We start from the raw sequence: 14,665 nt of genomic DNA, 5'->3' as shown, positions 1-14,665 counted from the left end.
CTAAATTATTAAATCATGAGATGTATACTACTTTGATTTTTTTTTTTTTTTTTTTTGTCTGAGGTTTCTATTCAAAATGCTACTGCTGGTTTTCTTTTTCCTGGGCTCCAGTACTTTTGGTCCTGGGCCTTAAACTGAGTTAGGATTTGCTGAATTTTGTGTTTGGCGTTCTTCTCTTCCCTTAGGCAGGAGCTCTGATCCACGTATATACAGATGGCTCTGTGCTGGTGAGCCACGGGGGCACAGAGATGGGCCAAGGCCTTCACACCAAGATGGTCCAGGTGAGCAGTCTGGAGACATTGTCCATCCTCCCCAGCACGTGATGTCTGGGGGAGGTAAGATGCTGTGAAAAAGTGAGCAGTGCCACATCCCAGAAGCAGAGGTAGGCCCAGGTTCTGGCCCTTGCCCAGCTGCTTATTTACATGTGACCTTGGGCAAGCCTGCTGCTTCTCTTGGCCTCAGTTTCCCCATCTATGCAAAGGTATTGGTGATGATTCGGGCCACTTCCATCACCAGCACTTAAGGGCTCTGTGCCTGTGTGTAAGGTGTGTGTTAAAGGTAACTGGCTTCCCTCACATATGTGAGATTCCTCTCAGTGGAGCTGGATTAGAGTTGTCACACCTGCTTGGCTTGTGGGCACTGGCCAAGCTGAATCTTTTTTAAAGCCAGGGTTAGTTTTAAAAAGGCATCATTCATAACCATCAGGTTTATGAATATTTTGAATCCAACCAAACTACTCCATAAAGTGTTACTTCAGATTCAGACTGACGTGAGAACATTGCAGCCTCAGTAGAATTGTGGTTTATGAAATTATTTTCATGCCTGTTAAGAGTGAATCTGAATCCCACCTTGGGGAGAAGGCAGCCAAGCCCTGCCAGGCCCTTCCCTGGAAGGTAGTGTCCTCTCTGTTTGCAGGTGGCCAGCAGAGCTCTGAAGATCTCCACCTCTAAGATCTATATCAGCGAGACGAGCACTAACACGGTGCCCAACTCCTCTCCCACGGCCGCCTCCGTCAGTACCGACATCTATGGACAGGCCATCTATGTAAGGAGCCTCGGGGGCTGCCGAGCCGAGGGCCAGCCCAAGGCAGGGGGCCGGCTGAGGCTCCGCATAGGAGCTGCAGTGGCTCCCTTGCGGGCTTGTGGCGGTGGCCATGCCTCTGGTTCTCTTCACCAGGAGGACACCAAGCTAGAAGAGGGGCCCAGGAACCATTACTGCTTCCATCAGGGCCTGGAAGGATGAGCATGGAGGGGGAGGGGGTTGGAGGAATGCAGGGGATTCTGGGAGGGCACACACGCTGGTGGCAGAACTGAGCAGGAGACAGTGGATCGAAACTGGACCTTGACTGGGCGTCAGCCAGGTCAGACCCAGTGCTTCCCCCCGCCCCAAGGTGGGTCATGTCATCAGAAAAGGAGTTTGAAGGGAGAAGCCACCTCCTTAGGGATCCCTCAGCGTTTCCCCCTCTTGTCAACTTTAGGACTGAGTCGTGAAGTGCTCTCTGCACAAGGGCCAGTGGCTCCTAGCCTGGGCCTGGGACATTGCTGAGAGGGTGGCGTGGCTGTCTGAGTGGTACTCTGGGCACAGCACTGCTTGGAGAACCTCAGGGTTTTGCTTGAGTTGGGGAATGCATAGGACTGATGTGTCTGCCATGTGGGCTGTCTTCTTTAGGAAGCTTGCCAGACCATCCTGAAAAGGTTGGAACCCTTCAAGAGAAAGAATCCTGATGGCTCCTGGGAAGACTGGGTAAGTTTGCAGACAAAAGAGAAATTAAGAGCAGGGCTGTGTCCCCGACCCTGGGAAGGAAGAGGAGGTCAGGATCTAGTCACAAAGGCAAAGAGAAGATGAGGTGTCTGTATGCTTTCACAGGAGAAGCAAATGTTCAGCCTTGCTGGCCCCCTTCTCTACAACGTTCATAGTTGAGGAAAGTCACTTGAGAATTTTTGATCCAAGATCTTGACAGCCCTGAGGGAATTGGGGGTTCACTTGCCCCCAGCATCAGAAGATGGGGGTGACTGCTACTCCTGCCTCACTGAGAATTCTTCCCTCAGAACTCATCCCACATCCCATTCATCTTCAGTCTTAGAGTCTGATTTTCTTCAAACCTCCATTTCTGAGAGGGCTGCCCCAGGAGCCTCCCGCATTACCCAGCTCTGGTGTCTGGGTCCACAGAGACTCTTGTCTGTGAGGGTACAGGGATAAAGACATTGTGTCCCTGCTCAGTCACTTCACTTGTTCTGACTCTTTGCGACTATAGCCTGCTAGGCGCCTCTGTCCATGGGATTTCCCAGGCAAGGCACCTGGACTGTGTTGCCACACCCTCCTCCAGGGGATCTTCTTGACCCAGGGATCGAACCCATGTCTCCTGCTTGGCAGGAAGATTCTTTACCCCTGAGCCACCTGGGAAACTCCAAAAGACATTACCCACAAATTTATATCATCCCTGTGATTTTAGGAGTGATACAAGCACTCCTGAGAGGAATGAGCCCAGGTCTCTGATTTCTGGTTTAGAAGCCTGCACGTCAGAAACCCTGAGGGAAGCTGCCAGGAAATGTCTCTCAGGTGGGAGACTCAGCTCCGCCCACAAGCAAACATGCAATGGTGGCCCCACTTGACCTTCCCCTCATGTGGCAATGAAAGGACTGGATACAGTAGTAACCCATAAAATGTGACCACACATGAACCAACTCAGATTGTACAAGTCTCCCTCAAAAGAGTCAAAGAAAATAAGCTGTTTCTCCTAGACCTACTCATCTTATTGTGCCTCACGCAACCTGTCCTTCCCTGTACACACTCATAGATACCACGTGAATATGGGTTGATTTTGATAGTGTGGGTTTTAGCATGGATTTGTAAGGCAATGTCAATGTTTTCAACAACAGTCTCTACAGTCTGTTGACCTGGGCCTTGTCTTCATCTCCTGGCCATGTAGTCTAGTGTTCCTTATAAGCAGGTAACCCTCCAAAAGGGTTTTATCAGAAGAGTGTGATTGGGACATGACGGACATCAAAGCTCTTTAGTGTCTGTACTGAACCGAAAAAGACAAGCTATTACTGCTACCCCTACTATCTATGTATATATTTGATGTCATATAGTAAAGATCCTAGAGAAATTCTTTCTGTAAACTTTAGTTTGCTCATCTGTAAAATGAATATAATAATAGTACTGATCTTATAGGGTTGTACTGAACATTAAATAAGGCAGTGTCTGCAAAGGACTTAATAGCATCTTTTATATAATAAAGTGCTTGGTAGTGGACAATGATCATGATGCAAGCTACATCAACAACAAATTAAATTTAGAGCTGTGAATATTGAAAGAGAGGAAGAAAGGAAGGAAGGAAGAAAAAAATAAAAATGTATTATGTAGTTGTTCAGTTGCTAAGTCATGTCCGACTCTTTGAAACCGCATGAACTGCTGTATACCAGGCTTCCCTGTTCTTCACTGTCTCCTGGAGTTTGCTCAAACTCATGTTCATTGAGTCAGTGGTGCCATCCAGTTATCTCATCCTCTATTATCCCCTTCTCCTCCTGCCTTCAATCTTTCCCAGCATCAGGGTCTTTTCCAATGAGTCACCTCTTTACATCAAGTGGCCAAAGTATTGGAGTTCAGTTTCAGCATCAGTCCTTCCAGTGAATATTCAGGATTGATTTCCTTTAGGAGTGACTGGTTTGAGCTCCTTGCAGTCCAAGGGACTCTCGGTGAGAGTCTTCTCCAGCATACAGTTCAAAAGCATCAGTTCTTCAGTGCTCAGCCTTCTTTATGGTCTAACTCTCACACCCGTACACAACTACTGGAAAAACCATAGCTTTGACTATACAGACCTCTGTCGGCAGAGTGATGTCTCTGCCTTTTGATACACTGTCTAGGTTTGTCATAGCTTTCTTCCAAGGAGCAAGCATCTTTTATTTCATGGCTGAAGTCACTGTCTGCAGTGACTAAAGAGATAGAATGGATGGAGAGGTGGACAACTTTATTAACAGAACACAAGGCTAATATGTTAAGTAAGGAATGAGCATTGTACAGAGTTGCTGTTGTAATGGCCGGAGTAGGGAGTCATCACAGGAGAGGTGGAGGAAGAGGCAAGCTTGAGCTGATTGTTGAGGGAAGAAAAGGATCTGGACAGATAGAGCAGAGGAAGCACATAAATGAAAGTGCAGAAGTGTAAGGATGAGAAAGATTGGGAGAGAGTTAATGCTGGAGTTTTGATTGGAGTAGCAACGATGTGTGTGTTACTGAAAGCCATAGAGGAGACTGGAACCCTTACTGTCAGGCATTTGCTCAGTGGCTCTGTACACAATGTGGAATCATGGAAAGCTCTAGAGTGGGTGAGTGACAAGGACTGTGTGGTGTGTTAAGATGATCCCTCTGACAGGACTGGGCTACATGGCAGGGAGGGAGGTGACTTGAAGCTGGAAGACCAGTTAAGAGGCTACTGTGGTGCTCCAGGCTTCAGATGACCAGGGCCTAGTGCATGTGGTGGTGGTGAAGAGCAGGAGGTGCCATGTGGAAGCGAGAGCCACAGTTGAATACAAGCTGATCAGCTTCCAGGTGAGGAGCAGGAGCTCATGAAAGCTTAGTGCCGGGCTGGGTTTCCTGGAAGCCATGCTTCCGCCTTCCTGATGGCCATTCCCTCTCCTCAGGTCATGGCTGCCTACCAGGATAGAGTGAGCTTGTCTGCCACTGGGTTTTACAGGTAAGTAAGGGGCTGACCTTGCCCCTCTCACAATGAGTTGTCATCCTAACTTCTGCAGGCCCCTCCAGCACTGCACTCTGTCAGCCTTTGGTCAGGAGAGAGCAGGTCCACCAAAAGCTTCTCTCTTCAATGGACTTCCACTAACTTCAGTGTATTGAAGGTGCCCTGAAATACGTGAGCTTACCAAACTATGTGCCAAAAGCATGAGCTGTCGTATTAAAAGACCTCTGTTCTAGTTCTGGTCTTAAAGTGTACTATTCCACTGGGGGGTCACTGGTCCCTCTCTGAACCTGTCTCCTTTTATGACATAATGGGTCCATTGCCAGCCATGCCTCTCAGCATTCTCCTGTAAGAACCAGGGGCGTCTGGTGTTCTGAGGGTTACCCATGTGTGTTACTTTGTGCTATGTGTCAGATTGCTTTAAGCAGGCTCTCCTGCAAAAGAATGAGAGGAGGATCTAGAGCACGTGATCTTGTTACAAAATGAAAAGTGGAACACAAAATGAGATTTAGAAAAAAGCGTCTTCTGTAACTTGAAAATTCAGTGAGACCCTGTTTCAGCAGAGGCCCTGCCTGTCTGATCTAGAAGCTGTGAAAAGAAATGATCATATTTACTGTTAGCCATAATGTTTTAGCTTTCTCTGGGAAATCTAACTAAGACCTTTTCTTTCACAGATCAGTGGATGTGAAAAATAGTTCAATGTTTGCTTTAAAAGGTCTTGTGTGAAAATTTATAAATATATAGACTATATATGTAATATAAATATATGTATTTTTTAGGGCAAAGCAATGTTTAGCCAGTGCTCCCTGGTTATGTAATATTTGACATACACAAACACAAACTAATGAAGATTTTCTTATAAGTTCCTGTTTCATTGTTAGAGTTTATAGAACTTGAGTTTTATCAGGGAACACCCAGATGAACTTGATAAGGTTAGAGGTCAAAGAACATGGCCATCTCTTGGGAGAAGCCTTTTCCCTCAGCCCTGTATTGGTTTTGTTTTCATGCAAATTCTTATCACATCAGCTCACATTATTCTTTCTGTATAACGTATAGAATAGCTCAGGTACAGAGTACTATAAACAGAATACACACACACAACCAATGTAACTCATGCAAAATTGGAATCATAAGATAGTCAGGATTGAAAACAAAGGTCATGTTGATATTTGGCAGAAAACAACAAAATTCTGTAAAGCAATTATCCTTCAATTAAAATAAAGAAATTAAAAAAAAAAGAAATGAACCAAGTCTAAAACCTAACACCAAATGCTAGAATAAACTTGCTAATAAATTTTTTAAAAGGAATAAAAAAAAAAAGAAAAAGAATGTAAAAGAGAATATCTGCTTCTTTTAACAACCTTTTGCTCAAATCATCTGTTGAAATTTAGGAGGGGTCCATAGATGAAGAGTAATACTAGGTGGCTGCACCCGTGTTGGCATGGGTTACTGATCTTGTTACCTTTCACCTTGAGAAAGGTGAGCAGCCCAGGAGCCAGCCCAGAAGGAACCTTTGGTTCTGAGATCTTTAATTCTAATTCAGTAGATCCTTTGGAGCGTGACTTGCACGTCCTCCATGAGCTTAGGCAAACCTGTCACCTCTGTTTCTACCACATAGAAGCCGGCATGCTGGGACCCTGCACCTCTCAGCTCTGCAGAATGATTCATGTGAAGGCCATTGGCAAAATGGAGCAGAGACAAGGGGCAAGATGCTCGGGCATGCAGGGGTTTCACGGACAGGTTCTAAGTGCTGAGAACTCACAGACTTTTTAAAGAACAGCTGAATAAAAAATAAAGCCTTTAGGGTCTTAAGATTTATGGGAGGGGGGACAGGTCCATCTTATTCATACGCGATATTTTCTTTTCTCCCCAGGACTCCCAACCTGGGCTACAGCTTTGAGACCAACTCAGGGAATGCCTTCCACTATTTCACCTACGGGGTGGCTTGCTCAGAAGTGGAAATTGACTGCTTGACAGGGGATCATAAGGTGAGAAGTTTGCAAAACGTTAGTATGAAAGGGGAAAAGAGAAACATCTAAAACTGTAATACAGAGAGCAGAGGAACGAACTTTCTGGTTGGGAAAATAGTGTGCTAAGTCATGGCTTGGCAAACTTCCTGTAAAGAACCAAAAAGTAAATATTTTAGATTTTCTGGGCCACAGAGACTCTGCCTCAGTTATTCCACTCTATCTTGTAGTAGGAAAATAGATAGGAATGTATGCAAAGAGATGAGTGTGAATGTGTTCTGACAAAGTGTAATTTATGCACCTGGAATGTGATTTTCATATCGTTTTCACGTCACAACATATTCTTTTTATTTTTGTCAGTCATTTAAAAACATGAAAACCATTATTAGCTCACAAGTTCCACAAAAGCAGGGGATGGGCTGCCTTCAGCCCACAGAATGTAATTTGTCAGTGCCCGTCTTACATGATTGACCTGGACTCAGGTTCAAAGCCCCAGGAAGCTGCGTGCCTGCCCTTCCTACTCACACTGCTGCCTGAGGGTGCCTGGAGCGCTCTGCTTGGGAAAGAACTATTCATGTTGCTCTTAATAACCTAAGGGTTGCCACGACCCATCTGTTATTCCCTACATCCCTTTCTTCTCAAACCGCTTTTGTTTTGCTATCCATTCTAGAACCTCCGCACAGACATTGTCATGGATGTTGGCTCCAGTCTGAACCCTGCCATCGATATTGGACAGGTAAGACTCCTGGGGGATCCGGGTGGTGAGGGACTTGGCCACTGCTGTGCCCCACTGCCTCCTAGGAACTCTGGCCACACTGTCTCCCCAGTGTTATTTTTAAGGAGGTGTGAGCATGGTGCCAAGTGAGTCCCCCTGAGAGTGGGATTTAGTGGATGAGAGTCCACCCAGTTCCTCAGGCAGAAGACAAATCCACATGGATAAACTTGAAAAGGGCATTCATACGGCAGAAACCTAGATGATGGGCAGTGGGAACACTAAATATTCAAACACACACATGGCACCGAGGGGAGTGAAGACTGAATTTGCGTTCAGTGTGCAGGCAGTGGGGTCTCAGGGCAGAGGCAGCTTCCCCCTCTCTATTCCTCTTCCACTGGTGATGGCTGTTGTACTCTAGCAAGTAATGCTACCAAGCCTGAGGTTGTGGAGAGTCCACCCCAGGTTCCAGAAGGAGGAATAAAGGGATGGCTGGAAGAAAGTCACTTTGGGAAAATATGAGAATATTGAGCAGAGCAGGTAAAACAGTGTCAGGGGGAGGCATCAGGAAGCGATGTATTGAACATGCAGTAGAAAAGGTTCATTGTATTTCCCAAAACTGGACAATCACTGAGTATACAGAAACTTAGTCATAAATCTATTTTTTAAGTCATTGAACAACGGTGGGGGGAGCCCCTCCTCTGGGCAGGCACTGAGCTTGGCATAGCAGATGCAGAGATGCTCAGTGTCTAGTCTCCCTCTGAACACATTTGTTTAGCTGTGATGGTGCCACAGACCATGATTCTGAGCAGTGAGGCTGGGAGAGCAGACACGTGGGCCAGCAGAAGGCATGTGCCCTTCAAGAGATCTGTGAGCTGCAGCAGGGGCCATCTTCTCCCAGAGAGCAGGCAGGACTGGGAGTTCAGAAAGCCTGGAATCTACTAACCAAGAAAGTCCCGTCTTGTGCTGTGTGCTTAGTCGCTCAGTTGTGTCCCACTCTTTGCAACCCCGTAGACTGTAGCCTGCCAGGCTCCTCTGGCCATGGGGATTCTCCAGACAAGAATACTGGAATGAGTTGCCATGCGCTCCCCCAGGGGATCTTCACAACCCAGAGATCGAACCTGTCTTGTGGGACTGCCCCAAAATGCATGGTCCCTCTCTACACGGCGGGTAGTGGTCCCCTGAGGGACACCCTCAGCCACCATTACCCCACGAGCTCACTTCTCAGCTCGGGGGTGCCGTTTCTCCTGTGGCATCATGGAAGGAACTCTGCATCGGCCCTGAAGTAGGTTTCATAGGAAATTATGCCTACCACTGCCTGTCCCCCTCCTGGAGCCGCTGACAAGTTCTGAAACCGATATCAGTGTCCGTGCCTTTGCTCTGCCTACACCAATGCTGGCAAAGGCCCAGATCGGTTATCCCAGGCTGGGGCAGGAGCCGGGGAAGGAAGCAGTAGGGGCCTGTTTTCAGCTTCTCTCCAGTTCCCCTGGGCAGGTGGGGCTTGGTGCCTGCTGTGGGAAGCAGCACCTGTCTTTGGATGGGGGGCGGGAGGCAGGGTAGCCATGGTTTCTGTCTGTCCTGCAGGTGGAAGGGGCGTTTGTCCAGGGCCTGGGCCTCTTCACCCTGGAGGAGCTACACTACTCCCCCGAGGGGAGCCTGCACACCCGTGGCCCCAGCACCTACAAGATCCCCGCGTTTGGCAGCATCCCCACGGAGTTCAGGGTGTCCCTGCTTCGCGACTGCCCTAACAAGAAGGCCATCTATGCCTCCAAGGTACCGTTGCGCTAGGTCTGTGCCGCCTTCCCATCTGCACTGTGGGAAACCACCTGCCATGGGGGTCTGCAGGGAGCTTGCATGGAAGAGAGAGAGAGGGGCCTGACAGGAGCCTGGGCCAGATGATGAGCGGGTGGGGCTGGAGGTGGGGTGAGGGGGGCGGTGTGCAGACCTATCTGGGAGCATAGGGCACTGGGTTGAGGATGACACCACCTCCCTGTCATTCAAGCCAGCTTTTGGGGTGTACTCAGAGGGATTCCTTAGGTCAGTCTTATAGGTCAAGTCCTGACCTACACCCACGTCTCTGGTGTGCATCCCTGAGGCTTGGTCCCAGAGATGCTCTTGCAGGTCCTGCACCCCTGTCGTCTCTTGAGAATCAGCCCATTCCCCTGTGCACACACTTTCACCTCCTTCAATGACCGCCACTAGACCTTAAGCCTTGATCAGCATGCCTGGATGGTTATAACTACCCTCTGTTTCCTCCATGTCCCCAATAAGTATGAAAAACAGTTAATAAAATTCATTAAACTGATTGATACAGTTGTTGGTCTAAGAAGGAAGACAGATAATTATTTGTAATCAACAAGACACATCTCAGTTTACTTTCCAGTGGGAGGGCCTGGAACACTTGTGGTCCTTGCCGTCGGCTCTCACACTTTAGCATGTGTCGGGTCACTGGGGGCTCAGGATAGAAAGGTAGCTCCATGGGACTCACCCTTAGAAATTTTGATTCAGTAGGCTTGGGGTAGGGTCCTTAAACCTGCATTAAAATATATATATATTTATATTCGGCTTCCCTGGGTCTTCGTTTCTGCATGGGCTTTCTCTCGTTGCGGAGAGTGGGGGCTGCTCTCTACCTACAGTGCCCGGGCTCTAGAAGACAGGCTCAATGACTATGTTGCATGGGCATGGTTGCCCCACAGCACGTGTGATCTTCCCAGACCAGGGATGGAACCCACCCCTGCATTGGTGGGTGGATTCTTAACCACTGGACCACGAGGGAAGCCCAGGCCTGCATTTTTAACAAGTCTCCCTGTTGACTCTGTTATGGGCAGTCTCTGATCTATGCTTTGGGGGATGAAACCACCTTTGCTAGAAAATAGTTTCCATCCTGTTGGTCATGATGCCTCTGTTTCAGCGACTTGTAAGTATAATTATGGTGACTGTAAATATTGGTGACAGAGTTGCAGGTAGATTATTCCCTGAGGTTTATTGCTATGAGGAAAGGATCAGATTTTTTTTTTGTCTGTAAAATATAATGCTTTATACAACTTTATACAAATATAATGCTTTATACAACTTTCGCATGGTGTCATCAGAGAAAATCACACAGTGAAATTTAAAAGACATGTGCCCACAAGGAGGAATCATTTATTAGACTGCTTGTTCTTGGCCCCTGTTTAGTTTTGAGCTCCTGCCTTGCTCTGGGGTCCCTGGGATCTCCAGACCTGCTGCTGTGGAGGCTGGCCCTCTCCTGATTCCCTGTCTTTGCTCTGCTCTTGTCCACTCAGGCGGTCGGGGAGCCGCCCCTCTTCCTGGGCGCCTCTATCTTCTTTGCCATCAAGGATGCCATCCGCGCGGCTCGAGCTCAGCACACAGATAATAAGATTAAGGAGCTCTTCCGGCTAGATAGCCCTGCCACCCCGGAGAAGATCCGCAATGCCTGCGTGGACAAGTTCACCACTCTGGTACGAGGGCCCCGCAGTCCAGGGAGGTGGGGCCACAGGCCGGGGAAAGTTCTGCTGCAGGGGGAGGGCTGAGATGTTAGGCTGTCTCTCAGCCTTCCTGTGTGTTAGGCTGGGAAGCCATGGGTCCACACCGCCTTCTGCCATGAGGCACCGCCTCCAACTCGCAGGAAAATAACAAGAATCCCCTTAAAGCTGCAGCTTGGGCTGGGCCTCCTGAGAGGAAGGAGGGCTGTGTGATGCACTTATCACCCACTGATTCCATTATTTCCATAAAGATGAGGGTAATGGATAAAACTCCAGAAGAGCCTGATCTTTAGTGTCCACCAGTGGCATTTTTGAGACCCTTCTTTGTTAAACACACTGTGTGAGGTACTAAGGAGACAGAGAGGGAAAAAAATGAATTTGTGAGATGGAGCACTTTTGTTCTGTGATGACCCTGTGCCATGCTGATACCAGGGATGCGTAGGTGCCCTGGAAGACATTGCAGCCTTTGTGGACACCAGCTGAGTGCCCTCTGTGGTGACTGCTTACTGCCTTGGAGGTGTGTGTAGCAGTGAACGCCATGGTGTCTGGAATCGTTTGGGGAAGTCCCTGTGTGATACTTGTGGGGACAAGGCCAGTGAAAGGAGACTGTGCCAGGACAGACTCGTCCACTGTCGGAGCCTCAGAAGCAGCCCAGTCTCTGAGCTGGGCTGAGTGGGCCTTGCGCTCACTCTCCAATGGCATTTGCAGCCTCTGTTGAGTTCGCAGAACCAGATTCTTCCTGATACCCAAGTTGGATCTCCTCCTGGGTATTTGACAGGAAATTTGATAGCCATTTTGGGTTTCAGAGGGGGAAGGTACAGGAGAGTCCCTGGAGACAGGCAGATCTGCAGTCAGCACAGAGGGTGAGGGAGGCGGATGGGTCTCCAGTCAGGCGGCGCTTCCAGTTTTGCAATAGCTTTAGCTTCAGGGTGAGACACACACAGACCATGTGCGAGGCTCCCAAGCAGCAAGGATGCCTACAACTATGCACCAACCTCGCTGTAGCCCAGAACCTTCCCACCGTGGCCTCCGGGCTGACAGTAATCCAAACCCACCTTCTCTGAGAGCAGAGATGATGCGTGGCTCCCAGTAAGCTCACAGAGATTGCAAAGTTGGCTCCTTGCAAACCCTCTGATGCAGAAGTCAGTGATCTGATGAGCCCCTCCCTCTGAGGCCCTGGACTCAAGCAAAGATTCTAACCCAAGTGCCTTGGCTATGCTGCAGCACAGCAGGGAAATCCCTGCTATGGATTTTCATGAGCAGCTGATCCATGAGCCAGTTGGGCTTTTGAAGAACTGTGAGTGCCATGTGAGAAAGGACCACTTCTGTATCTGGTCATCCCTGTACCTCCAGAGTCCGCCACAGTGCTTGACACATGGAATGTGTACAGTGAAAATTAATGAATGACCAGGATATTATGGGGTCCTGTCCTGGAGGCATTCCCCGCAGCTGGGACTGCAGAGTGGTGTTTGGTCTGAGGATAGTGGTTGGCAGTGATGGGATGTGGCACGGAGTCCTGAGCTGTAGGAAGACCCTTCAATCAGTTCTCCTTTGTTCCTTCCTAGTGTGTCACTTGTGTACCAGAAAACTGTAAACCCTGGTCTCTGAGGGTCTGAAGAAGAAGCCCTATAGGAGTCTTCTTATGCTACCCTGGGGATTCCATGGACGATGGAACTTGCCCTGCAGAACATGAATCTGTGAAAGTTTCAGGATGACAGAGGTGTTATTCCTCAGGATGGTGACTGGAAGAACATTGAATGGATTGGAAGATTTTGATAAAAATATGATTTATAATCATGATGATAAGCAAATTCAAAACTACTAGGCCCGAATGGCTAATAGGCAATTAGCATCATTTCATGTCTGTTTTAATCACATATTTGAAATAGGTGTAGGAAGTATTTGTGCTGTGTTCTAACTCCCTGGACGTTTGTATACGCTTAAGTGTTGACAGCGTCTTTCCTTCAAAGAAGATTCTCACATGCCTCCAGAAGCTTAAAAGAATTACTCTAAGTCTGTGTGTCTTCCTCAAAAAGCCTTTCCTTTGATTCAATAAACATCATATTATAATGTCAGATCCACACTCAGATTTGCAATGGGACAGTGGGGTGCAATTCAAACCTCTGATCACTTCATTGGAGAGAATAAGGACAGAAATTCATTACTTGAATTGTCTTCTTTAAAAAAAAATTTTTTTTTAATTTACTTATTTGGCTGTGCTGAGTCTTAGTTGTGATACACAGGATCTTTTAGTTGCTGTGTGTGGGATCTAGTTCCCTGACCACGGATCGAACCCAGGTTCCCTGCATTGAGAGTGCAGTCTTAGCCACTGGACCACCAGGAAGTCCCATGAGTTTAACCTTCTTAAGTTGCATAAAGTAAGATTAATCCATAAAAGCAAAAGCCAACCAACCCAATTATTCAGTACCTACAATGTGCCAGTGTCTTCCTCTTTCTCTGTGCATTAAGAAAAGATGGGGCTTAAAAATCTTCAATTGAAGCCAGTAGTTCCCATCTAGAAATGAGACTACTCGAATTAAGGTCAGCTGGAGAAAAAACAGCCAAGGACCCTGAGTTCTCACCCCAGCTGTTTCTCTGTTTTTGTGACCTTAGACTGGACTTCCCTTTTCTGTGCTTCATTTTACTGCAAAATGAAAGGATTGAACTGGAATACTCTCTTAAGGCCTTCTTCGGATCTAAAAGTCTATAAATATATGACCTGAAAACTCCAGTTATTTAAGAGATCTGCAGGGCTCAGAGACATGACTCCTTTACTATGATGTGCTGTCTGGGTTTAGCTTCCCCCAAGTTGAAAAGAGAACAGGAGAAAGGCAGGTATTCCCTCTGCTGGCTCTGATGGGTGATTTCATCACTATCTGGTGCTGATGGATGGTGTTGCCAGGTCATGTGCCTTCACTGTGTAAATATCCAACATTCTACTGGATGGGGTCCACGATTCTGGCCTGGAAGGACTGTGGAAACCATGCACTTGAGCCCGGTTCTTGATGTTAGTAATAAATGAAACGGTCAGCTGGTTAGCACATGAGAAATGCTTATTAGTCATCATAATCATGACAAATGCTGACATCTGCTGTATATTAACCAGTCTGCATTGCTAGGGAATGCACACACCAGACTCACAGGTGCACACACATACACATATGCATTTCCCTACAAAATTCCTTTCCTCAGAATATTCTGGATTGTTTACAGCATGGTTAAAACTGAAGCGCTTTAGAAATAACACCAGTATTTGGACTGAGATCTGCACAGGTCTGTTTCATTGGTTTTCTGGAATATTCTATTAGGGTATGGTTAGGGTATAGGACATGGCCTGCAACTGAGACAGGTCAGCTGTTAATAGTGAGGCTATCAGGGCTGAACAATGACTGCGAATTCCCTTCTGAGCTTAGGAACAGAGGCAAGGCAGGGTGGTCGTGAAAACCAAACAGGCAAGTGCTATGTGAGCTATAAGTCACTGTGTAGTTCCAAGCTGTTGCCCTCCTCAGACACCTCGTCTTGGCTTGCTGTCTTCCTCTGTAAACTGCTTGGGCTTGGGACGCCAGCATTGTCTGCAGTATCACACTGCAGCCGGCAGGGGGCGGTGGAAGACCAGACGTGAGACCATCCTCTCCAGCGGGCCCAGCAGCACAGCCATCTGCTATGGGTTAGATTCTAGGCAGCTTATTTAGTGTCTCAGAGTAGACCCAGCACCTTCAAAGTTCTCTTCAAGAGCCGGATTTGAAGCTGACTTAGGGTTTCAGACTGACAAAAATCTCAAAGGAGCTCAGAAGACGGGGGTCAGCTG

At 47.6% G+C, this 14,665-nt stretch overlaps 1 protein-coding gene across 1 annotated transcript in view; it reads left to right on the top strand.

Annotated features, from left to right (window-relative positions):
• XDH (xanthine dehydrogenase) overlaps positions 1-12,473 on the top strand; it is a 67,245-nt gene extending 54,772 nt beyond the window's left edge. The window contains exons 28-36 of the mRNA XM_052647997.1: positions 186-281; positions 916-1,044; positions 1,669-1,743; positions 4,641-4,693; positions 6,567-6,681; positions 7,331-7,396; positions 8,957-9,145; positions 10,657-10,833; positions 12,423-12,473. Of these exons, the coding sequence (XP_052503957.1) occupies positions 186-281; positions 916-1,044; positions 1,669-1,743; positions 4,641-4,693; positions 6,567-6,681; positions 7,331-7,396; positions 8,957-9,145; positions 10,657-10,833; positions 12,423-12,473 (951 nt within the window). The remainder of the gene's footprint in view (positions 1-185; positions 282-915; positions 1,045-1,668; positions 1,744-4,640; positions 4,694-6,566; positions 6,682-7,330; positions 7,397-8,956; positions 9,146-10,656; positions 10,834-12,422) is intronic.
• Positions 12,474-14,665: the final 2,192 nt, after the last annotated feature.

This window comes from Budorcas taxicolor, chromosome 11, assembly GCF_023091745.1.
Source record: "Budorcas taxicolor isolate Tak-1 chromosome 11, Takin1.1, whole genome shotgun sequence".
Taxonomy (NCBI): domain Eukaryota; kingdom Metazoa; phylum Chordata; class Mammalia; order Artiodactyla; family Bovidae; genus Budorcas; species Budorcas taxicolor.
The sequence above is the reverse complement of the archived record's forward strand: the minus strand, read 5'-3'. Positions and strand labels throughout refer to the sequence as shown.